Source organism: Stegostoma tigrinum, chromosome 47 (genome assembly GCF_030684315.1).
Source record: "Stegostoma tigrinum isolate sSteTig4 chromosome 47, sSteTig4.hap1, whole genome shotgun sequence".
Classification (NCBI taxonomy): Eukaryota; Metazoa; Chordata; class Chondrichthyes; order Orectolobiformes; family Stegostomatidae; genus Stegostoma; species Stegostoma tigrinum.
In genome coordinates, this window is record NC_081400.1 from 7,631,464 (window position 1) to 7,654,886 (window position 23,423).

The following is a 23,423-nucleotide window of genomic DNA, read 5'->3' on the forward strand; positions in this document are numbered from 1 at the left end:
CCCCCCTCCCCTCATACTCCCCCCCCTCCCCTCATACTCACCCCCCCTCCCCTCATACTCACCCCCCCTCCCCTCATACTCTCTCCCCCCCCTCCCCTCATACTCTCTCCCCCCCTCCCCTCATACTCTCCCCCCCCATACTCCCCCCCCTCCCCTCATACTCCCCCCCCTCCCCTCATACTCACCCCCCCTCCCCTCATACTCTCTCCCCCCCCTCCCCTCATACTCTCTCCCCCCCCTCCCCTCATACTCCCCCCCTCCCCTCATACTCCCCCCCTCCCCCCATACTCTCTCCCCCCCCTCCCCTCATACTCCCCCCCCCTCCCCTCATACTCCCCCCCCCTCCCCTCATACTCTCCCCCCCCCATACTGTCTCCCCCCCCTCCCCTCATACTCCCCCCCTCCCCTCATACTCTCCCCCCCCATACTCTCTCCCCCCCTCCCCTCATACTCCCCCCCTCCCTCATACTCCCCCCCCTCCCCTCATACTCACCCCCCCTCCCCTCATACTCACCCCCCCTCCCCTCATACTCTCTCCCCCCCCTCCCCTCATACTCCCCCCCCTCCCCTCATACTCTCCCCCCCCATACTCTCTCCCCCCCCTCCCCTCATACTCCCCCCCCTCCCCTCATACTCCCCCCCCCTCCCCTCATACTCTCCCCCCCCATACTCTACCCCCCCTCCCCTCATACTCTCCCCCCCCATACTCTCCCCCCCCCTCCCCTCATACTCCCCCCCCCTCCCCTCATACTCCCTCCCCTCATACTCCCCCCCCTCCCCTCATACTCCCCCCCCCTCATACTCCCCCCCCTCCCCTCATACTCCCCCCCCTCATACTCCCCCCCTCCCCTCATACTCCCCCCCCTCCCCTCATACTCCCCCCCCCTCCCCTCATACTCCCCCCCCCTCCCCTCATACTCCCTCCCCTCATACTCCCCCCCCTCCCCTCATACTCCCCCCCCTCCCCTCATACTCCCCCCCCCATACTCCCCCCCCCTCATACTCACCCCTCCCCTCATACTCACCCCTCCCCTCATACTCCCCCCCCTCCCCTCATACTCACCCCCCTCCCCTCATACTCACCCCCCTCCCCTCATACTCAGCCCCCCTCCCCTCATACTCACCCCCCTCCCCTCATACTCACCCCCCCTCCCCTCATACTCACCCCCCCTCCCCTCATACTCACCCCCCCTCCCCTCATACTCCCCCCCCTCCCCTCATACTCCCCCCCCTCCCCTCATACTCCCCCCCCTCCCCTCATACTCTCTCCCCCCCCATACTCACTCCCCCCCCTCCCCTCATACTCCCCCCCCTCCCCTCATACTCCCCCCCCTCCCCTCATACTCCCCCCCCTCCCCTCATACTCCCCCCCCTCCCCTCATACTCACCCCCCCCTCCCCTCATACTCTCTCCCCCCCCTCCCCTCATACTCTCTCCCCCCCCATACTCTCTCCCCCCCCTCCCCTCATACTCTCTCCCCCCCCTCCCCTCATACTCTCTCCCCCCCCTCCCCTCATACTCTCTCCCCCCCCATACTCTCTCCCCCCCCTCCCCTCATACTCTCTCCCCCCCCTCCCCTCATACTCTCTCCCCCCCCTCCCCTCATACTCTCTCCCCCCCTCCCCTCATACTCCCCCCCCCCTTCCCATTGCCCTCTCCCTCACCTCGGCCGTACCCCTGGGTGTGTTTGGCGAAACTCTTCACCACGGCCTCCACCGCCTCCCTCAGCACCTCCCGATTACGCTCCTCGGCGGGAGCCGCTGCTGCGGCGGATGCGGGGGCGGCTGCAGGCCCCGGCCCGGGGAGGCCGCGGAAGGTGCCGCCGGGAGAGGCCGGCTGGGCCCGGAGCGACTCCATCGGAGAGATCGGGGTCGGACGGGCTGAGGGTGGGCCCCGGGACCCGGGGCCGGAGGGTGCAGCTGTCAATCACATCCGCCCCGCCCCGCGGTGTCCCCCTGATCACGGACCCCCAGACCCGGAACCTTAGTGCGGGGACCCGGCTACCGTCCGGGATGAGGATCACACCCCACCGACCACAACTTCCATCACACGGGTGTTACCTCATTATCCTTCCCCCTTCCCACCATGAGCGGACGGGGCCGCGCTCCCGCTACCCTCAGCTTCAATGTGGAGGCGGTTGGAATCGGGAAAGGGGAGACTCTGCCTCCACCCACCCTGCAGCCAGCTCCACTCTACCCGGTAAGTGGGAGGGGAATGTACCCCTCACCCCTGACCCCTGATCCCTCACCCCGACCCCTGATCCCTCACCCCGACCCCTGATCCCTCACCCCGACCCCCTCACCCTCACCCCTTATCCCTCACCCCTTATCCCTCACCCCTCATCCCTCACCCCGACCCCCTCACCCTCACCCCTTACCCCGACCCCCTCACCCTCACCCCTTATCCCTCACCCCTCATCCCTCACCCCTCATCCCTCACCCTCACCCCTTATCCCTCACCCCTCACCCTCACCCCTTATCCCTCACCCCTCATCCCTCACCCCGACCCCCTCATCCCTCACCCCTCATCCCTCACCCCGACCCCCTCACCCTCACCCCTTATCCCTCACCCCTCATCCCTCACCCCGACCCCTCATCCCTCACCCCGACCCCTCATCCTCACCCCGACCCCTGATCCCTCACCCCGACCCCTGAACCCTCACCCCGACCCCTGAACCCTCACCCCTTATCCCTCACCCCTCACCCCTGATCCCTCACCCCTTATCCCTGATCTCTCATCACAACCCACAATTCCTTCAACCTGACCCCCCCTAATTCCCAACCACCTCATTGCCAATCCTGAAATCCCTGATTTGCACCTTGATTCCTAATTTCTGCACCCCTGCTGATTGTAAACCCACTTGTTCCCCAATCCCCGATTCCTGATCCCTGATCCCCAATGCCCTGGCCTGCAACCCCTTCTCATTTTTGCACCCTGATTTCACCAAACAGTAAGGAAAATTCCAATGAGCAGACCATGGGTGGTTGATACAAATGCTCGGTTTAGAGGGAAAAAAAAGCCTGGAATTGTGCGAAGCACAATTGGATATAATGAACAAGCAACAACAACTTACCAAAAAAAAGCATTAAGGTGGGAAAAATTTAAGTCCGAGAGAAAGCCAGCTAGAAATATGAGAACAGTTAACAAGAAGGGTTTTAATTTTCCAGAGCTCTCCAGACTCAGGGAGGACCCCAATAATTTGGAACTCCTTAATTCCAAAACGGATAGGCTCCAAAAGCAGGAAACTACAGGGCCGATTAGTATAACACACATCATGGAGAAAATATCAGTTGGGCAGTTAGATATGTTAAAGGTAATCAGGCAAAGTCAACATAGTTTTGCGAAAAGCAAATCATGTTTGAACAGTAGAGTTCTTTGAGGAACTAACATGTGCTGTGGATTAAGGATAACTGTTAAATGTGTAACATTTAGATTTTCAAGAGGCATTTGTTAAGGTCCTATATTATGGGTTCTTGTAGAATATAAAAGCTCATGATGGACCAACATCATATTGACACAGATAGAAAATTGGCCGGCTAACGGAAATAAGAGAGTGGGAATGACCGGATCTTTTTCAGGTTGATAGTTTGTAACAAGTGGAATGTCAAGGGATCAGAGCTGGTTTACAATTGATGTGGAGTACATGGATGAAAGCAGAGGATGTATAGTCGCCATGTTTGTGAATGATGCAAAGATAGGTGGGAAAGTACGTTTTGATAAGAATATGAGGAGGCTACAAAAACATACAGGTGAACTAGATTTGGCAAATGAAATGTAAAATGTAAGAACTGATAATTTTGGCAGGAAGAATTTTTAAAAAGGCATATTATCGAAATGGCGAGAGGTTACAGAGCTCTGAGATGCAGAGGGATCCGGGTGTCTGAGTGCACGAATCACAAAAGGTTAGTCTGCAGGTACAGCAAGTAATCAAGAAAGTGAATAGAATGTTATAATTTATAGTGAGAGGAATATAAAAGTAGGGAATAGGGGATAGTAAGAACTGCTGGAGTCAGAGTCAATACAGTGTGGAGCTGGAGGAAAACAGCAGGTCAGGCAGCATCAGAGAAGCAGGAAAGTGGAGGTTTCGGGTTTGCACCCTTCATCAGGGTAAAAGTAGGGAAGTTGTGTTTCGGTATCACATGAAGCTGGTGAGACAAGATCTGGACTGTTGTGTATGGTATTGTTCTCCTCATTTTAGGAAGGATTGGAAGCAGTTCAGAGAAGATTTACCAGACTAATACCTGGTTGTCTTCTGAGGAAATATGGGACAGACTAGGCTTGGGTCCACTGGAGTTTAGAAGAACGAGACAACTTGATTCAAACCGATGAAAACGTGAAGGGTCTTGACAAGTTGGATGTGGAGACACTGTTTCCTGTTGTGGAAGAGTCTGGAATGAGGAGGCACTGTTTAAAAATAAGAAGTGTCCCATTTTAAAAAGAAACGGGGCATTTCTTTTCCCCCTCTTGGGCATCATTAGAGCCAACATTTTTTTGTTCATTGTTGGTATGTGGGAATTGCTGACATGGCCAGAATTTATTGCCCATCTCTCATCACCCACTTGAGCCGCCGCTTTGAACCATGCGGTGTAGGGACACCCATAGTGTTGTTTGATTTTCCCTTAGTGTTTTGGTTCGAATGCATAATGCATTTGAGGTTTAGCCGCATGCTTGTGGACCTGGAGCCACGTGTAGTCCAGACTGGGCACGGGTTGCGGCTGTGTATCGAGTCTGTGAAGATGGTTTTGCACCAAGGGTCGGAGGGAATTTGGGAAGCTGTGTATTTAGCATGTGAAGGAGGATCTACACTGAGGATCAGAGGGAACAAAGGCTATTGGGTCTGACAGTAGAGGGATGCTCTGCAGAGGGCTGAAAGGTGTGCCAAAGGATTGGGGATTTCGTCACTGCTGGCTCAGCCCCAGTGGTTCAGTGACACTCTGCATGTCTCAGTCTCTAGAGTTGAAGGCAGTTCCACTGCAGACCGGAGAGGAGGCTGAATACATGCTGGCATTAAAGCAGGAACTGCGGGGAGCCATGAGGAGCCTGCCGTACTATGTCAAACCCGCTGCGCCGAAGAAAGGTACTGTGGGAGTCTAATACGTGCTGTTCGAGGCCATTCCCTTGGTCACTGCTCTCCTGGCCCCTTCCCTGTTTCTGTATAACTGCCCCAGGCTGTGCTTCTCTGAAATAAGGGCAATTTAATTTGCAGGGGGTGATGCTGGTTTGAGCCCTGAGGCGTTTCGGGATGAAGCGATAGGGCTAGGGTTAGGGGTGATGGTTAATTTGGTGCCTGGGTGGGTGGGCGGGCGTGTGACAGTGATTTCTAGGATGTTGGAGTGGGGTGTAGTGCTGGTGATTTCACTCCTGAATTTTGGGGAGGGTTGTTTACGGCGATTTCAGTCCCTGGGGGTGATGGTGATTTGAGCCCCTGGGGTGATGGTGATTTCAGTCCCTGGGGGTGACGGTGATTTCAGTCCCTGGGGGTGACGGTGATTTCAGTCCCGGGGGTGACGGTGCTTTTAGTCCCGGGGGTGACGGTGATTTCAATCCCAGGATGACAGTGATTTCAGTGACTGTGATTTGGGTTCACACTGGCAGCTTGAGTTAGAACATAGAACATTACAGCACAGTACAGGCCCTTCGGCCCTCGATGTTGTGCCGACCTGTCATACCGATCTCAAACCCATCTAACCTACACTATTCCACGTACGTCCATATGCTTATCCATTGACGACTTAAATGTACCTAAAGTTGGCGAATCTACTACCGTTGCAGGCAAAGCATTCCATTCCCTTACTACTCTCTGAGTAAAGAAACTACCTCTGACGTCTGTCCTATATCTTTCACCCCTCAATTTAAAGCTATGCCCCCTCGTGCTCGCCATCGCCATCCTAGGAAAAAGGCTCTTCCTATCCACCCTATCTAACCCTCTGATTATTTTATATGTTTCAATTAAGTCACCTCTCAACCTTCTCCTCTCTAATGAAAACAGCCTCAAGTCCCTCAGTCTTTCCTCGTAAAACCTATATAGAGTTAGGTTGGCTCGACACAGTGTTATCAGAGAGGTGGATCTTGCATGGTGCATACTCACCAGACAAATGAGCTCTTATTTTCACAGATATCGAGCGTTATTCGGACAAATACCAGTCCTCTGGGCCGACTGACAACACGATTGAATGGAATCCTGGTGCGTGACTACACCTCTGATATTTGATTCTGTTGATGTCTGGTTGCTGTTCCCTGTGTGTTCATGCAAAAGATAGCTCTGACCTGATACACACAATTCAAAGCTATAAGTTCTGGTGGGTCGATGTCTTCGCTCTTTGTTGTTAGGTATATTTCTTTTATCATCCAACTCTATCCCTGTCTGACATCCACCCCATCTCATTTTCAGTCTTCATCCTGCCTCGGCCATTATACTGCTGTCCTCATCCACACGCCGGTCACCCCCTAGACTGGGCTACTCCACAGCGTTTTCTGCTTGCCTGTCTACTTTCTGACTTCTGTGAACTTTGACATGTTTAAAAACTCTAGTTTTAAGGGTCACCCATCACCTACCTCTGCCCTCTGTGCACGCGTGTGCACACACCCTCCAGAGATCTCTGTAACCGCTTTCCAGCCCCTGCTACCCTCGGAGATCTCTGCATTCCTTTCACTCTGGCCCATCACACCGCCTCCCCATCACTGTCAGTGTGCTACAGTTACCATATGTGTTCCGTCACTCCTAACACATCCTCCCACATTTTTCCTTATAATTGCAGAGGGTTTAACACTTCCTCCCCGCTCATGGTCTAAGGCCCGACACAAACCTTCCAGCTGCAGCAGCGTTTTACTGTCCTGTTGTCGTTGAAGAAACAGCACCTCACTTTATAGCTTTTAGGACCCAACATTGAGTCAGAGCACAGAAACTATCCTCCAAATTGATTACCCCGCTTCGCACCCTGTCTTGTTTGTCTTAGATTTGTCCCAGCTAAGTTGACCTAGTTTCTTCTTTACATGCCTTTTCCTCGTCTCCATATCTCCTTTAATACATCTAGCACTCCATTTGTCTTTTGCTCTGGGTAACCGCGCCATCTCAGCCACTTGCTTCCACTCACCTTCCCCCTTAAAACGAACTGTCGTTTCCCAGCTCCTGAAGAAGGGTCACATTGCTCTCGGAACGTTAATTTTGTTTCTCTTTCTGTAGATGCTGCCAGACCTGCTGAGTTTCTCCAGCACGTTATTGTTTCCATTTCTATCTGTCTCCTTTTTTTAAAGAGACTCATCAAAACTGAGCTCTCCGCAGAGCTTTTGGCTCCTAGCTAATTACGCTCCACACGTCCCCGGTTGCATTTCCCTTGATAATTGCTGCCCTGAAAATGCCTTGGGATGTTGAGCTGCATTGGAGGCGCTGAATTAATCGTTGTCTCCCATTCTTCTGTGTGAAGCCCATAAAAGTTGAATAGAGTTTGGTGCTGAGAGTGGATGGGTGATTAGAATGTTTTTCAAGAAATATGTTAGAGCCACTGTGCTCGTAGAGTGGAACCCCTGCAGTGTGGGAGCAGACCATTCATTCTTCCCTGACTGTCCGAGGAGCACCCCCCGCCGCCCACCCTATGACCCTGCATTTCCCATGGCTAACCCACGTAGCCTGCATATCCCTGGACCCTGGGCAGGTTTAGCACAACCAACCCACTTAAGCGGCCCATCTTTGGAGTGTGGGAGGAAGCCAGAGCACCCCGACGAAACCCACGCAGACACCACACATACATTCGCCTGAGGGTGGAATTGAACCCAGCTCCCTGGTGCTGTGAAGCAGCAGGGCTAACCTCTGAGCCACTGTGCCATACTGTGCTCACTTAATGAGCTGCACAGCTGAGATTGTGTTCAGGCACACTGGGTTAGATGCCTTGCCAAGGTGTCATCAGGGCACAGATATTTTAATGGACGCAGCCTGTCCTTTTGGTATAAATCTATGTCCCCGTTATGGTAGAAAACAGGCTATGGTCAAGGTGTAACACTGTAATTACACTCTGATAGCCCAGGTGGCAGTGCAGCTCCATCAGGAGTGAATGAGATTGAGAGTGCAGGACATCATTCATTTTCTGAAGAAGGGTCGAGACCCGAAACGTCAGCTTTCCTGCTCCTCTGATGCGGCTTCCCCTGCTGTGTTTGTCCAGCTCTACCATCTCTTACCTTTCACTCATTTCAAAATGTGACCGCAAGTCAGAGGAGGAAATAGTTGACGCATGGTGTGAGGATAATGTGTAGCTGCGGCAAGCGTTTTATGAACTGGGGCCAGTGGGATCAGGAGTGTGCTGGTTGATCAGATATCTGGATAATCAAGGGGCTGTGTCTAACTGCAGTAAACCCCGATCAAGTGAAGCTTCAAGATATCAACATTCTTCAAAATAAAAACCTATTTCAAAACTTCAACACGCCTTCTGAAATCTGTGTAAAAACACATTCCTCCCTGACTATCTGATGAGCACCCCCGCCCACACTATAACCCCGCATTTCCCATGGCTAACCCACATTAAAAACACAGTAACTAATAAAACAGTAATGCACGGGGTATAGACATCACTGTTAGCTTTATTTACAGCGTAAATACGTTGTGGTGTTTGAGTTGTATAATTTTTGCCAGTTTACCAAGAGTGCCAGTGGATAGGGTGCCGGGAAAAACAGAGTTTGCTGATGGTATTTACACGCAAGGCCACAAACAGGGTAGAGGGACCGCTGTGAACTGGAAAAATGGGGAGGAGGAGAGCATTCTGCCCCTTAATTTAGAACAAAGAGCCAAGAGAACAAGGAAAATTACAGTAAAGTAACAGGCCCTTCGGCCATCCAAGCTCTGCCACTCGACTTCCCCATCATCGGGGCAGTCTCCCCGATACCGGCTTCACCATCACCGGGGCAGCCTCCCCGATACCGGCTTCCCCATCACCGGGGCAGCCTCCCCGATACCGGCTTCCCCATCACCGGGACAGCCTCCCCGATACCGGCTTCACCGTCACCGGGACAGTCTCCCCGATACCGGCTTCCCCGTCACCGGGGCAGTCTCCCCGATACCGGCTTCCCCGTCACCGGGGCAGTCTCCCCGATACCGGCTTCCCCGTCACCGGGGCAGTCTCCCCGATACCGGCTTCCCCGTCACCGGGGCAGTCTCCCCGATACCGGCTTCCCCGTCACCGGGGCAGTCTCCCCGATACCGGCTTCCCCGTCACCGGGGCAGTCTCCCCGATACCGGCTTCCCCGTCACCGGGGCAGTCTCCCCGATACCGGCTTCCCCGTCACCGGGGCAGTCTCCCCGATACCGGCTTCCCCGTCACCGGGGCAGTCTCCCCGATACCGGCTTCCCCGTCACCGGGGCAGTCTCCCCGATACCGGCTTCCCCGTCACCGGGGCAGTCTCCCCGATACCGGCTTCCCCGTCACCGGGGCAGTCTCCCCGATACCGGCTTCCCCGTCACCGGGGCAGTCTCCCCGATACCGGCTTCCCCGTCACCGGGGCAGTCTCCCCGATACCGGCTTCCCCGTCACCGGGGCAGTCTCCCCGATACCGGCTTCCCCGTCACCGGGGCAGTCTCCCCGATACCGGCTTCACCGTCACCGGGGCAGTCTCCCCGATACCGGCTTCACCGTCACCAGGGGCAGTCTCCCCGATACCGGCTTCCCCATCACCAGGACAGTCTCCCCGATACCGGCTTCACCATCACCAGGACAGTCTCCCCGATACCGGCTTCACCATCACCAGGGGCAGTCTCCCCGATATCGGCTTCACCATCACCAGGACAGTCACCTTGATACCGGCTTCACCATCACCAGGACAGTCACCCCGATACCAGCTTCACCATCACCAGGACAGTCTCCCCGATACCAGCTTCACCATCACCAGGGGCAGTCTCCCCGATACCAGCTTCACCATCACCAGGGGCAGTCTCCCCGATATCAGCTTCACCATCACCAGGACAGTCACCTTGATACCGGCTTCACCATCACCAGGACAGTCACCCCGATACCAGCTTCACCATCACCGGGACAGTCTCCCCGATACCAGCTTCCCCATCACCGGGGCAGTCTCCCCGATACCGGCTTCCCCATCACCGGGGCAGTCTCCCCGATACCGGCTTCACCATCACCGGGGCAGTCTCCCCGATACCGCCTTCACCATCACCGGGGCAGTCTCCCCGATACCGCCTTCACCATCACCAGGGGCAGTCTCCCCGATACCGGCTTCACCATCACCAGGACAGTCTCCCCGATACCAGCTTCACCATCACCAGGGGCAGTCTCCCCGATACCGGCTTCCCCATCACCAGGACAGTCTCCCCGATACCGGCTTCACCATCACCAGGACAGTCTCCCCGATACCAGCTTCACCATCACCAGGGGCAGTCTCCCCGATATCAGCTTCACCATCACCAGGACAGTCACCTTGATACCGGCTTCACCATCACCAGGACAGTCACCCCGATACCAGCTTCACCATCACCAGGACAGTCTCCCCGATACCAGCTTCACCATCACCAGGGGCAGTCTCCCCGATACCGGCTTCACCATCACCAGGACAGTCTCCCCGATACCGGCTTCCCCATCACCAAGACAGTCTCCCCGATACCGGCTTCACCATCACCAGGACAGTCTCCCCGATACCGGCTTCACCATCACCAGGACAGTCTCCCCGATACCAGCTTCACCATCACCAGGGGCAGTTTCCCCGATATCAGCTTCACCATCACCAGGACAGTCACCCTGATACCGGCTTCACCATCACCAGGACAGTCTCCCCGATACCAGCTTCCCCATCACCAGGACAGTCTCCCCGATACCAGCTTCCCCATCACCAGGACAGTCTCCCTGATACCAGCTTCCCCATCACCAGGGCAGTCTCCCTGATACCAGCTTCCCCATCACCAGGGCAGTCTCCCTGATACCAGCTTCCCCATCACCAGGACAGTCACCCTGATACCTGGCTGATTATCTTTAATAGTGCAAGAAAAAAATGGCACGATCTCCATATACTTCGATACTACGAGTGACGATCAGTCTCTGGCTTGAATGTGCCGAACGTTGGAACTTCTGAGAGAGCGCATCCCAAAGTTTCAGCCCTAGTTCCTCTCCTCATCCTCCTCCCAGTATAAAATAGCTGCCCTCTAAGAGGTTTCCTTGCTCCTGGGCGATCTGGAGAAGCCAGTTTTGATGTGTGTGTGTGTGCGGTTTGGGAATGGATCTGCCTCTTTGTGCACTGGGCTTGTAATGATAACTACAGAATGTGGGACTTTTCGCAGCGTCGTGCCCGCCCACCACACCCACTAACCAATCAATCCCTGTCGTTTCAGATTGGCGGCGGTTGCCACGGGAACTGAGGATCCGAATACGAAAGCCACTAAAAGACAGTGAGTTTGGCACAGCTACAAGTCCAGAAGGCAGCAGGACACATACACCAGGCTGGCAAACACTTGGGCACCCTGCTGTAACCAGGCTACCCCGTCACCGGGGCAGACTCCCCGATACCGGCTTCCCCGTCACCGGGGCAGCCTCCCCGATACCGGCTTCCCCGTCACCGAGGCAGCCTCCCCGATACCGGCTTCCCCGTCACCGGGGCAGCCTCCCCGATACCGGCTTCCCCGTCACCGGGGCAGCCTCCCCGATACCGGCTTCCCCGTCACCGGGGCAGCCTCCCCGATACCGGCTTCCCCGTCACCGGGGCAGCCTCCCCGATACCGGCTTCCCCGTCACCGGGGCAGCCTCCCCGATACCGGCTTCCCCGTCACCGGGGCAGCCTCCCCGATACCGGCTTCCCCGTCACCGGGGCAGCCTCCCCGATACCGGCTTCCCCGTCACCGGGGCAGCCTCCCCGATACCGGCTTCCCCGTCACCGGGGCAGCCTCCCCGTTACCGGCTTCCCCGTCACCAGGACAGTCTCCCCGATACCGGCTTCCTGCCTCATCAGGGATATTGTCCCCAGTGCCGGGTTACCAATCACCAGGAACATGATCCCCAATACCTGCTTGCCCCATCTCCAGGGGCAGTCTCTATGCTGCCTGCTTGCCCCATTGCCAGGGGCAGTCAGATGGATACCAGATTCATCCATTACCAGGGTTGGTCTCCCTGATATCAGTCCCACCAGGACCATGGTATGAGCCCCGGATACCAACTTCCCCATCACCTGGCACTGCCAGAACCACTGAGCGGATTTCTGCAGGGCCAATAAATCCGATGTCTACCCTCAGGGGAATTGCCTCGTTCAGGGAATGGGATGAATGTGGAATCCTCTCCATATGTATGAGAGCTTCTTCTTTATCAGCTGCCTTGTGCAAGCTGATGGAAACAGCATCCAATGCACTGCCTCAACATTACAAAGAAGTTGAATCAAGTCGCCCAGGCACAAGGTTCTGTTTGAAACCTGAGCTGGTCGATGATTCTGATTCCCTTCCGTCTGTTTGCAGAGACACCCATCGCTGGCCGCAAAATAAAACCGAGGACAAGCGTAGAGAAAGAAGAAATCATCAAAAAGCTGGAGGTAAATCAGGGAGAGTGTGGTTAATGTGTACAGGCACAGAGCTGGTAACATTGGGAGAGTGTGGTTAATGTGTACAGGCACAGAGCTGGTAACATAGGGAGAGTGTGGTTAATGTGTACAGGCACAGAGCTGGTAACACAGGGAGAGTGTGGTTAATGTGTACAGGCACAGAGCTGGTAACACAGGGAGAGTGTGGTTAATGTGTACAGGCACAGAGCTGGTAACACAGGGAGAGTGTGGTTAATGTGTACAGGCACAGAGCTGGTAACACAGGGAGAGTGTGGTTAATGTGTACAGGCACAGCGCTGGTAACACAGGGAGAGTGTGGTTAATGTGTACAGGCACAGAGCTGGTAACACAGGGAGAGTGTGGTTAATGTGTACAGGCACAGAGCTGGTAACACAGGGAGAGTGTGGTTAATGTGTACAGGCACAGAGCTGGTAACACAGGGAGAGTGTGGTTAATGTGTACAGGCACAGCGCTGGTAACACAGGGAGAGTGTGGTTAATGTGTACAGGCACAGAGCTGGTAACACGGAGAGTGTGGTTAATGTGTACAGGCACAGAGCTGGTAACACAGGGAGAGTGTGGTTAATGTGTACAGGCACAGAGCTGATAACACAGGGAGAGTGTGGTTAATGTGTACAGGCACAGAGCTGGTAACACAGGGAGAGTGTGGTTAATGTGTACAGGCACAGAGCTGGTGACACAGGGAGAGTGTGGTTAATGTGTACAGGCACAGAGCTGGTAACACAGGGAGAGTGTGGTTAATGTGTACAGGCACAGAGCTGGTAACACAGGGAGAGTGTGGTTAATGTGTACAGGCACAGCGCTGGTAACACAGGGAGAGTGTGGTTAATGTGTACAGGCACAGAGCTGGTAACACAGGGAGAGTGTGGTTAATGTGTACAGGCACAGAGCTGGTAACACAGGGAGAGTGTGGTTAATGTGTACAGGCACAGAGCTGGTAACATAGGGAGAGTGTGGTTAATGTGTACAGGCACAGAGCTGGTAACACAGGGAGAGTGTGGTTAATGTGTACAGGCACAGAGCTGGTAACACAGGGAGAGTGTGGTTAATGTGTACAGGCACAGAGCTGATAACATAGGGAGAGTGTGGTTAATGTGTACAGGCACAGAGCTGGTAACACAGGGAGAGTGTGGTTAATGTGTACAGGCACAGAGCTGGTAACACAGGGAGAGTGTGGTTAATGTGTACAGGCACAGAGCTGGTAACACAGGGAGAGTGTGGTTAATGTGTACAGGCACAGAGCTGGTAACACAGGGAGAGTGTGGTTAATGTGTACAGGCACAGAGCTGGTAACATAGGGAGAGTGTGGTTAATGTGTACAGGCACAGAGCTGGTAAAACAGGGAGAGTGTGGTTAATGTGTACAGGCACAGAGCTGGTAACACAGGGAGAGTGTGGTTCATGTGTACAGGCACAGAGCTGGTAACACAGGGAGAGTGTGGTTAATGTGTACAGGCACAGAGCTGGTAACAAAGGGAGAGTGTGGTTAATGTGTACAGGCACAGAGCTGGTAACACAGGGAGAGTGTGGTTAATGTGTACAGGCACAGAGCTGGTAACACAGGGAGAGTGTGGTTAATGTGTACAGGCACAGAGCTGGTAACACAGGGAGAGTGTGGTTAATGTGTACAGGCACAGAACTGGTAACATAGGGAGAGTGTGGTTCGTGTGTACAGGCACAGCGCTGGTAACACAGGGAGAGTGTGGTTAATGTGTACAGGCACAGAGCTGGTAACACAGGGAGAGTGTGGTTAATGTGTACAGGCACAGAGCTGGTAACACAGGGAGAGTGTGGTTAATGTGTACAGGCACAGAACTGGTAACATAGGGAGAGTGTGGTTCGTGTGTACAGGCACAGCGCTGGTAACACAGGGAGAGTGTGGTTAATGTGTACAGGCACAGCGCTGGTAACACAGGGAGAGTGTGGTTAATGTGTACAGGCACAGAGCTGATAAAACAGGGAGACTGTGGTTCATGTGTAGAGGCACAGAGCTGATAAAACAGGGAGAGTGTGGTTCGTGTGTAGAGGCACAGAGCTGGTAACACAGGGAGAGTGTGGTTAATGTGTACAGGCACAGCGCTGCTAACACAGGGAGAGTGTGGTTAATGTGTACAGGCACAGAGCTGGTAACACAGGGAGAGTGTGGTTCATGTGTACAGGCACAGAGCTGATAAAACAGGGAGAGTGTGGTTCATGTGTACAGGCACAGAGCTGATAAAACAGGGAGAGTGTGGTTCGTGTGTACAGGCACAGAGCTGATAAAACAGGGAGAGTGTGGTTCATGTGTACAGGCACAGAGCTGATAAAACAGGGAGAGTGTGGTTCATGTGTACAGGCACAGAGCTGATAAAACAGGGAGAGTGTGGTTCGTGTGTACAGGCACAGAGCTGATAAAACAGGGAGAGTGTGGTTCATGTGTACAGGCACAGCGCTGATAAAACAGGGAGAGTGTGGTTAATGTGTACAGGCACAGAGCTGATAAAGCAGGGAGAGTGTGGTTAATGTGTACAGGCACACCGCTGATAAAACAGGGAGAGTGTGGTTCGTGTGTACAGGCACAGAGCTGGTAACACAGGGAGAGTGTGGTTCGTGTGTACAGGCACAGAGCTGGTAACACAGGGAGAGTGTGGTTCGTGTGTACAGGCACAGAGCTGGTAACACAGGGAGAGTGTGGTTCGTGTGTACAGGGACAGCGCTGATAAAACAGGGAGAGTGTGGTTAATGTGTACAGGCACAGAGCTGGTAACACAGGGAGAGTGTGGTTCGTGTGTACAGGCACAGCACTGATAAAACAGGGAGAGTGTGGTTCGTATGTACAGGCACAGAGCTGGTAACACAGGGAGAGTGTGGTTCGTGTGTACAGGCACAGAGCTGATAAAACAGAGAGAGTGTGGTTCATGTGTACAGGGACACCGCTGATAAAACAGTGAGAGTGTGGTTAATGTGTACAGGCACAGAGCTGGTAACACAGGGAGAGTGTGGTTCGTGTGTACAGGCACAGCACTGATAAAACAGGGAGAGTGTGGTTTGTGTGTACAGGCACAGAGCTGGTAAAACAGGGAGAGTGTGGTTCGTGTGTACAGGCACAGAGCTGGTAAAACAGGGAGAGTGTGGTTCGTGTGTACAGGGACAGAGCTGATAAAACAGGGAGAGTGTGGTTCGTGTGTACAGGCACAGAGCTGGTAAAACAGGGAGAGTGTGGTTCGTGTGTATAGGGACAGAGCTGATAAAACAGGGAGAGTGTGTTTTGTGTGTACAGGCACAGAGCTGGTAACACAGGGAGAGTGTGGTTCATGTGTACAGGGACAGAGCTGATAAAACAGGGAGAGTGTGGTTCGTGTGTACAGGCACAGAGCTGGTAACACAGGGAGAGTGTGGTTCGTGTGTACAGGCACAGAGCTGGTAACACAGGGAGAGTGTGGTTCGTGTGTACAGGCACAGAGCTGGTAACACAGGGAGAGTGTGGTTCGTGCGTACAGGCACAGAGCTGATAAAACAGGGAGAGTGTGGTTCGTGTGTACAGGCACAGAGCTGATAAAACAGGGAGAGTGTGGTTCATGTGTACAGGCACAGAGCTGATAAAACAGGGACAGTGTGGTTCATGTGTACAGGCACAGAGCTGATAAAGCAGGGAGAGTGTGGTTAATGTGTACAGGCACAGAGCTGATAAAGCAGGGAGAGTGTGGTTAATGTGTACAGGCACACCGCTGATAAAACAGGGAGAGTGTGGTTAATGTGTACAGGCACAGAGCTGGTAACACAGGGAGAGTGTGGTTAATGTGTACAGGCACAGAGCTGGTAACACAGGGAGAGTGTGGTTAATGTGTACAGGCATAGAGCTGGTAACACAGGGAGAGTGTGGTTCGTGTGTACAGGCACAGCGCTGGTAACACAGGGAGAGTGTGGTTAATGTGTACAGGCACAGAGCTGGTAACACAGGGAGAGTGTGGTTAATGTGTACAGGCACAGAGCTGGTAACACAGGGAGAGTGTGGTTAATGTGTACAGGCACAGAACTGGTAACATAGGGAGAGTGTGGTTCGTGTGTACAGGCACAGCGCTGGTAACACAGGGAGAGTGTGGTTAATGTGTACAGGCACAGCGCTGGTAACACAGGGAGAGTGTGGTTAATGTGTACAGGCACAGAGCTGATAAAACAGGGAGACTGTGGTTCATGTGTAGAGGCACAGAGCTGATAAAACAGGGAGAGTGTGGTTCGTGTGTAGAGGCACAGAGCTGGTAACACAGGGAGAGTGTGGTTCGTGTGTACAGGCACAGAGCTGATAAAACAGGGAGAGTGTGGTTCATGTGTACAGGCACAGAGCTGATAAAACAGGGAGAGTGTGGTTCATGTGTACAGGCACAGAGCTGATAAAACAGGGTGAGTGTGGTTCGTGTGTACAGGCACAGAGCTGATAAAACAGGGAGAGTGTGGTTCATGTGTACAGGCACAGCGCTGATAAAACAGGGAGAGTGTGGTTAATGTGTACAGGCACAGAGCTGATAAAGCAGGGAGAGTGTGGTTAATGTGTACAGGCACACCGCTGATAAAACAGGGAGAGTGTGGTTCGTGTGTACAGGCACAGAGCTGGTAACACAGGGAGAGTGTGGTTCGTGTGTACAGGCACAGCACTGATAAAACAGGGAGAGTGTGGTTTGTGTGTACAGGCACAGAGCTGGTAAAACAGGGAGAGTGTGGTTCGTGTGTACAGGCACAGAGCTGGTAAAACAGGGAGAGTGTGGTTCGTGTGTACAGGGACAGAGCTGATAAAACAGGGAGAGTGTGGTTCGTGTGTACAGGCACAGAGCTGGTAAAACAGGGAGAGTGTGTTTTGTGTGTACAGGCACAGAGCTGGTAACACAGGGAGAGTGTGGTTCATGTGTACAGGGACAGAGCTGGTAACACAGGGAGAGTGTGGTTCGTGTGTACAGGGACAGCGCTGGTAACACGGGGAGAGTGTGGTTCATGTGTACAGGGACAGAGCTGGTAACACAGGGAGAGTGTGGTTAATGTGTACAGGCACAGAGCTGGTAACACAGGGAGAGTGTGGTTCGTGTGTACAGGCACAGAGCTGGTAACACAGGGAGAGTGTGGTTCGTGTGTACAGGCACAATGATGTGCTAAACCATTGTATTTTGTCGGTGGGATGTCATGTTGTATGTTTCGGTTGTGGAGGACGCTGGTGCAGCTACATCTGGAGCACTGTGTATGGTCTGATTAATAAATTGGAGAGGATGCTGAAAAGATTTACAAGGCTGTTACCGGGACTGGATGGTTTGAATTATTAGACTAACTGGATAAGCTGTGATATTTTTCACTAGACCGTAGGAGGCTGAGGTATATCGAGGTCTGTGACCCCTCATAATCCAGGTAAAGATCAAAGGTCTTTTCCCCAAGTTTGTGAAGTTCAGAACTAAAGGGCACATTTTTAAGGTTAGACGGAAAAGATTTAACAGGGACCTGATGGCAATGATTTCACACAGTGGCTGGTTCATCTGTAGAATGACCTGCACGAGCAAGTGGGAGTTGCAAGTTCAGTTACAACAGTTTAAAGACATTTCGGGAGGTACGTGAATAAAAGTTTGGAGAGATGTGACTTAAACACAGGCAAATGGGAGTAGTTTAGCTTGGGAAACTGGATCGGCATGGACTAGTTGTACAGAAGGGCCTGTTTCCGTGCTGTATGACTGTGACTCTGTGGTAATGCGGGGGAGCATTGCATGAAGTGCTAACCTTGTGTTGTTCCCACAAAATGTCCCCAGAATTTGGAAAAGAAGGAAGAAGCACACAGCTCTGATGAGGAGGATGAGCAAGAGAAAGAGGAAGAGGAAAAGGAAAATGAAGAAGAGTATGATGAGGAGGAATTTGAAGAGGTCAGTTGTTTAAGTTCCATCAATAATGAGCTGAATTTTGTAGACTTTGACAGTGGTAATAAGGTACAGCAGTCAAACAGCCGTGCCTCACCCCCGAGGTAAGTTTTTTTCAGAATCTACCCACCTCATCCCAGTCCTAACCTGCCTTCATGTGGCAGTCGCAGAACGCGATGCACAGACAAAGCAGGCCATTCAGCCCGTTGGACCAGTGGCAGATCTTTGAAAGGCCTCTCCAATTAGCCCCACGACCCAGTTACCTGCTCTTTCCCCGCACTGCTCCTGCAAATGTTTCACCTTCAAGCATTTCTCCAGTTTATTCCCCCTTTTTGAAAGATTCTGCTCCCACTTCCACAGGCAGTGTGCCCCCCACCCCCAGAACAACTCGCTACATCAAGGAAACAAATTCTCCTCATCTCACCCCCTCCAGCCTTGGAACTTTCTCCAGTTCTTTACAATCTGTATCCCTCTGGTGTTTGGCCCTGTTTCTCCTCCTCTGCTCGATCAAAGCCCCCTCGCAATTTTGAACGCTACAATTGAATCAACCGCTAGACCCCCGAAAGAATTGGACAGAATCTCGCAGCAGTATTGCGCTGTGGACGTGACCATTTTACACCACATGGGAGACCCTCTTCAGAAAGACCTCCATGTGATCTGTTCAGAAAGACCTCCATGTGATCTGTATACACTTCATACCTGTGTCTCACACTCAGACTTTTCAGCTTCCACCAGATTCAATTCTAACCAATCTCTTATACTTTCACTCACTCTCTCTTTAATTCCTGCTCCCTACGCCAATGTGAAAAGTTTTAATCCAATGCCCTGCCTCCACCCCATCATTAAATACTTTTAAAACATCTCCCTTTCTATTCCAAGCTGGAGCTTGCCTCAAGTCTCTTTTGTTTTATTCATTCATGGGATGAGGGCGTTGTTGGCCAGGCAGCATTTATTGCCCAGAGGGCAGTTAGGAATCAACCACATTGCTGTGGGTCTGGAGTCACATGTAGGCCAGAACAGGTAAGGTTGGCAGTTCCCTTCCGTAAATGACCCAGATGGTTTCTCCCAACAATCGACAATGGATTCATGGCCATCATCAGACTCTTAATTCCAGGTATTTTGCTGAATTCAAATTGCACCATCTGCTGTGGCGGGATTCAAACCCAGGTCCCCAAAACGTCACCTAGGTTTCTGGGTTAACAGCCCAGTAATAATACCACTAGGCTGTTACCTCCCCATAGAGACAGCATCCGCTGCATTCTCCCATCATCATCCCGGACAGTGCAGGGGCAGGCTGCCAGCGGGACACGCAGCCTGCGGCAATTAAGTTTACTGTTGCTGGTGTAGAGGCAGGTTGCTGTCGTGCAGAGGTGGGCCAGCCTCCAGCTATCATTGCCACCCTGGAGGATGTGCAGTACCCCCCCCCCCACTCCTCTTATCGTAGAATCATAAAATTCCTACAGTGCAGAAGGCGGCCATTTGGCCCATCGAGTCCCCTCCGAAGAACATCCCACCCAGACCCACCCCCTACTGTCTCCCTGCATTTCCCACCTTAGATACTTCGGACAATTTCCCATGGCCAATCCACCCTAACATGCACACCTTCGGACAGTGGGAGGAAACTGGAGCACCCGGAGGAAACCCACGCAGACACGGGGAGAATGTGCAAACTCCACACAGACAGTTGCCAGAGGGTGGGGTGGAACCCGGGTCTGCTAACCCACCGAGCCAGCGTGCCGCCTGCTCCTCTTCCCACACTTTTGTCCTCTGCTCCTCACCAGGCACTGACCGCTGCCTCATCCAAAGTTTGTTCAACTTTCCCCTTCATTTGTCTCCCCTTGCTGGCCGACACCCTGTCCCTCCCAACACTCTCCTCGCCAGTCTATTGTACCTCTCCTCACTCTGTACTCTTATACTGACCGCACTTTCAATTCCTCTTAGCCTCCTCTGATCTCTCTCTCTATCATTCTAGGCTGCCTGCACACCCCTTCATATTCCACCTCCATCCTGCACGGCACTGCCTCTCCCCAAATTGTCTCTCTCTCTTCTTGCCTTATCTCACAGCCTCCCTGGAACGTCCGAGGTTTATAAAATCATGAGGGGCATGGATACAGTGAACAGCCAAGGATTGTTCCCAGGGGGTAGGGGAGCCCAAAATTAGAGGAGCGTAGGTTTAAGGTGAGAGGGAAAAGATTTAAAAGGGACCTGAGGGACAACATTTTCACGCAGAGGGTGGTGCGTGTATGGAACGAGCTGCCAGAGGAAATGCTGGAAGCTGTCACAATTACAGCATTGAAAAGACCTCTGGATGGGTATGTGAACAGGAAGGGCTTAGAGGGATATGGTCCAAATGCCGGCAAATGGGACTAGAATTATTTAGGATATTGCACTGGCATGGACGAGATGAACCATTTCTCTACTGTACAACGGAGTCTTCCCACACCCTCTCTTTGTCTGTTGTGCTGTCTCTCCTGCCACCACTCCCTCTCTCCCTCCCCTGCTCCCTCTCTCTTGCCCTCACTTCCTCTCCCCACTCCTGGGTCTGTCTTTCCCTGTTCTCTCTCCCCCTCACCAGACCCCACTCTCCTACCTCCGCTCCCCTGCTGTCTCCCCAACTCCCCTTATAGTTCCTCGTTCCATGTCTCTGTTCCCCCGCTCCCGCTCCCTCTCCCGCTCCCTCTCCCTCTCCCTCTCCCTCTCCCTCTCCCGCTCCCTCTCTTCCCTGACCTCACTCTCTCTCCCCCTTTGCCATGTCTCCCCATGCCCCTCTTGGCCCCACATGCCTATCCCTTGTATCTGCCTTCGCTGTTGTTGTTGGAGCCTGACCTCCGATCTCCTGGTTGGGTTTGGCAGGAGACAGACTACGTCATGTCGTACTTTGACAATGGTGAGGAGTTCGGGGGTGACAGCGATGACAATATGGATGAGGCGATCTACTGAGAGGGGGGTACAGTAGTGTCCGCAGGCACCGGGCACTGACACTGTGCCAGTCACTGGGCAGTGTGCGCCGTTTCCACTCGTCAGAAATCTTCTGCAGGAGTCTGCACACTGTTTGGATCCTTGGTTGCTCCATGTGTACCGTGAGCTCCGAGACTGGCTCGGGACATGCAGCAGGGATTTGGACAGCGAAATCCCACTGTGGTCGTTTGTGTCCAGACTATGTTCGTTTGTGTCCAGTGCCTCTCAGTTCGACAGTGGTTTGGCTTCCTGGCGCGTTCCAGGCTTGGCGAAATTTTTGCTCAGCGCAGGAGTTGTGCCCGAGTGAGTGAGATGCAACCAATGTAGGGACTGCTGTCTGTGGATTTAGCCACAAGGTTTTACTCATGGGCCTCCTAATTCCCTTTCATCTGTGCAAATGCCCTCAGTTCGTCGGTCAGATCCTGGATTCCTTCAGTCTCTCAGTCTCCCTCGCAGTATGACTGGATGTTTCTTACACCTTGACCCTCCCTGTGCTGCCAACTCTACTCCTGAGGAGGACAAGTTCAGCAGATACATGCCTCCCCTCTGTCCACCCACCACCCTGTGACCCACACACACTATCCCAGCTTGGGAATGATACCAGCCAGTAATTCACTGGACAAAACCCTGGAACTCCCTCCCTAACAGCACTGTGTGGGGTGTCCTTAATCTCATGAGCAGACTGCAGCAGTTCAAGATGGCGGCTCACCAAACAAACCCCCACCCCTTCCTTGAGGGGCGTTCACAACAAATGCACAATCTTTGGTGATAATCTCAAACGCCAAAGGCGCGTTGGCGCAGCGAGCTGGCTTCACCAGTGGAAGTTTATGTAGTCATCGGCTCAGGTCAGCCCTTTGCTGCCAGACCCTGATGTCAAGGTGCGCCATTCTCATCGCTACCCCATCAGATGGAAAGCCGTTGGGCACAGGAGGGAGGACAGAGAGCCACGAGTCAGCGCCCGACGGCAAGGAAGGTCTGGACGCGCTCAGCAGTGCGTGAGCTTGCTCGGTGTGGGGGGGGGGTGCGGTTTCATGGGCGCGGAACCAGTCACCCTGCTCCTGGTCACAGGCCACCAGCACCTGAGAGCTCGCTGCCTTCATTCCTCCAGTGCTGAAGGCAACTATCTGCTGAGTCCATCAAATGTTCCCCCTGCGTCAGCGATTCACCAGCAACATTGTCAGCCCGGCAGCTGCAGCCAGTAGTGGCGGGGAGAGGGAGCTAGGGTAGGGGTGGCAGGGGGACCTGGGGTGAGGAGGGAGGGAGCTCGGGCAGGGGGGTTGAGAGGGAACTGGGGCGGGGGTGGCAGAGAGAGCTGGGGTTGCAGGAGACACAGCTGGGAGTGAGAGGAGAGGGAGCTGGGGTGGGGAGAAAGAGTTTGGGAGGGGGTTGGGGAGAGAGAGAGAGAGAGACCTGGGCAGGGGGAGGGAAACCTTGGGGCAAGGGTTAGGAGCTGGGGCAAGGAGAGAAAGATCTGGGGCGGGGGAAGGAGCTGGGGAAGTTGGGGAGAGAGAGAGCTATGACAGGGGAAGGGAGCTGGGGCAGGGGCACGAGAAAGAGCTGTGATAGACAGGCAGAGAGGTGGAGCAGGGGGAGAGCGAGCTGGAGCAGGGGGAGAAAGAGCTGGGTAGAAGTTAGGAGCTAGGGGCGGTGGGGAAGAGGGAGAGCTGGGGCAGGGGGAGCAAAGAGAGAAGTATCTGGAGCAGGGGAGAAGAGAAAGCAGGGGCAGGTTAGGGGAGAGAGGGCTGGGCCAGGAAGAAAGTGTTGGGGCAGGAGAATGAGAGAGAGAGAGAGCTTGTGCAGTGTGAGTGGTGGAGAACTAGATGGAGGGGTTACATGGTGTGTGGTATGAAGGATACCCCTGGCTGAGTGGACACTGTCTGTTCCTGCTCTGCCAAGAGGCAAGAGCAGAGCAGTTTTCTTGTGCGTGTGTAACTGAACAGCCTCTACCCCTGCTCCCTAGCACCCTCCCCTCTCCTCCTGGGCCTCTGTGTCCCTGTTCTGCAGCCCCTCCAAGCCCACAGTTCCTATCGTGTCTTACCCTTCATGGCTCCCAATCTCCGCAAACCCTT

General features: G+C 53.7%; 2 protein-coding genes across 2 annotated transcripts in view; one reads left to right on the forward strand and one right to left on the reverse strand.

Moving 5' to 3' along the window:
- lix1l (limb and CNS expressed 1 like) overlaps positions 1-1,948 on the reverse strand; it is a 32,914-nt gene extending 30,966 nt beyond the window's left edge. Inside the window, exon 1 of the mRNA XM_048525639.2 lies at positions 1,665-1,948. Within this exon, the coding sequence (XP_048381596.1) occupies positions 1,665-1,857 (193 nt within the window). The 5' untranslated portion in view covers positions 1,858-1,948. The remainder of the gene's footprint in view (positions 1-1,664) is intronic.
- polr3glb (RNA polymerase III subunit GL b) lies at positions 1,695-22,567 on the forward strand. The gene is made up of 7 exons (XM_048525640.2): positions 1,695-2,199; positions 4,948-5,077; positions 6,116-6,184; positions 11,318-11,374; positions 12,428-12,501; positions 18,292-18,402; positions 21,250-22,567. Exons 1-7 carry the CDS (start codon positions 2,086-2,088, stop codon positions 21,334-21,336), a joined length of 642 nt encoding a protein of 213 aa, XP_048381597.1. The 5' UTR covers positions 1,695-2,085; the 3' UTR covers positions 21,337-22,567.
- The last annotated feature ends 856 nt before the right edge of the window (positions 22,568-23,423 follow it).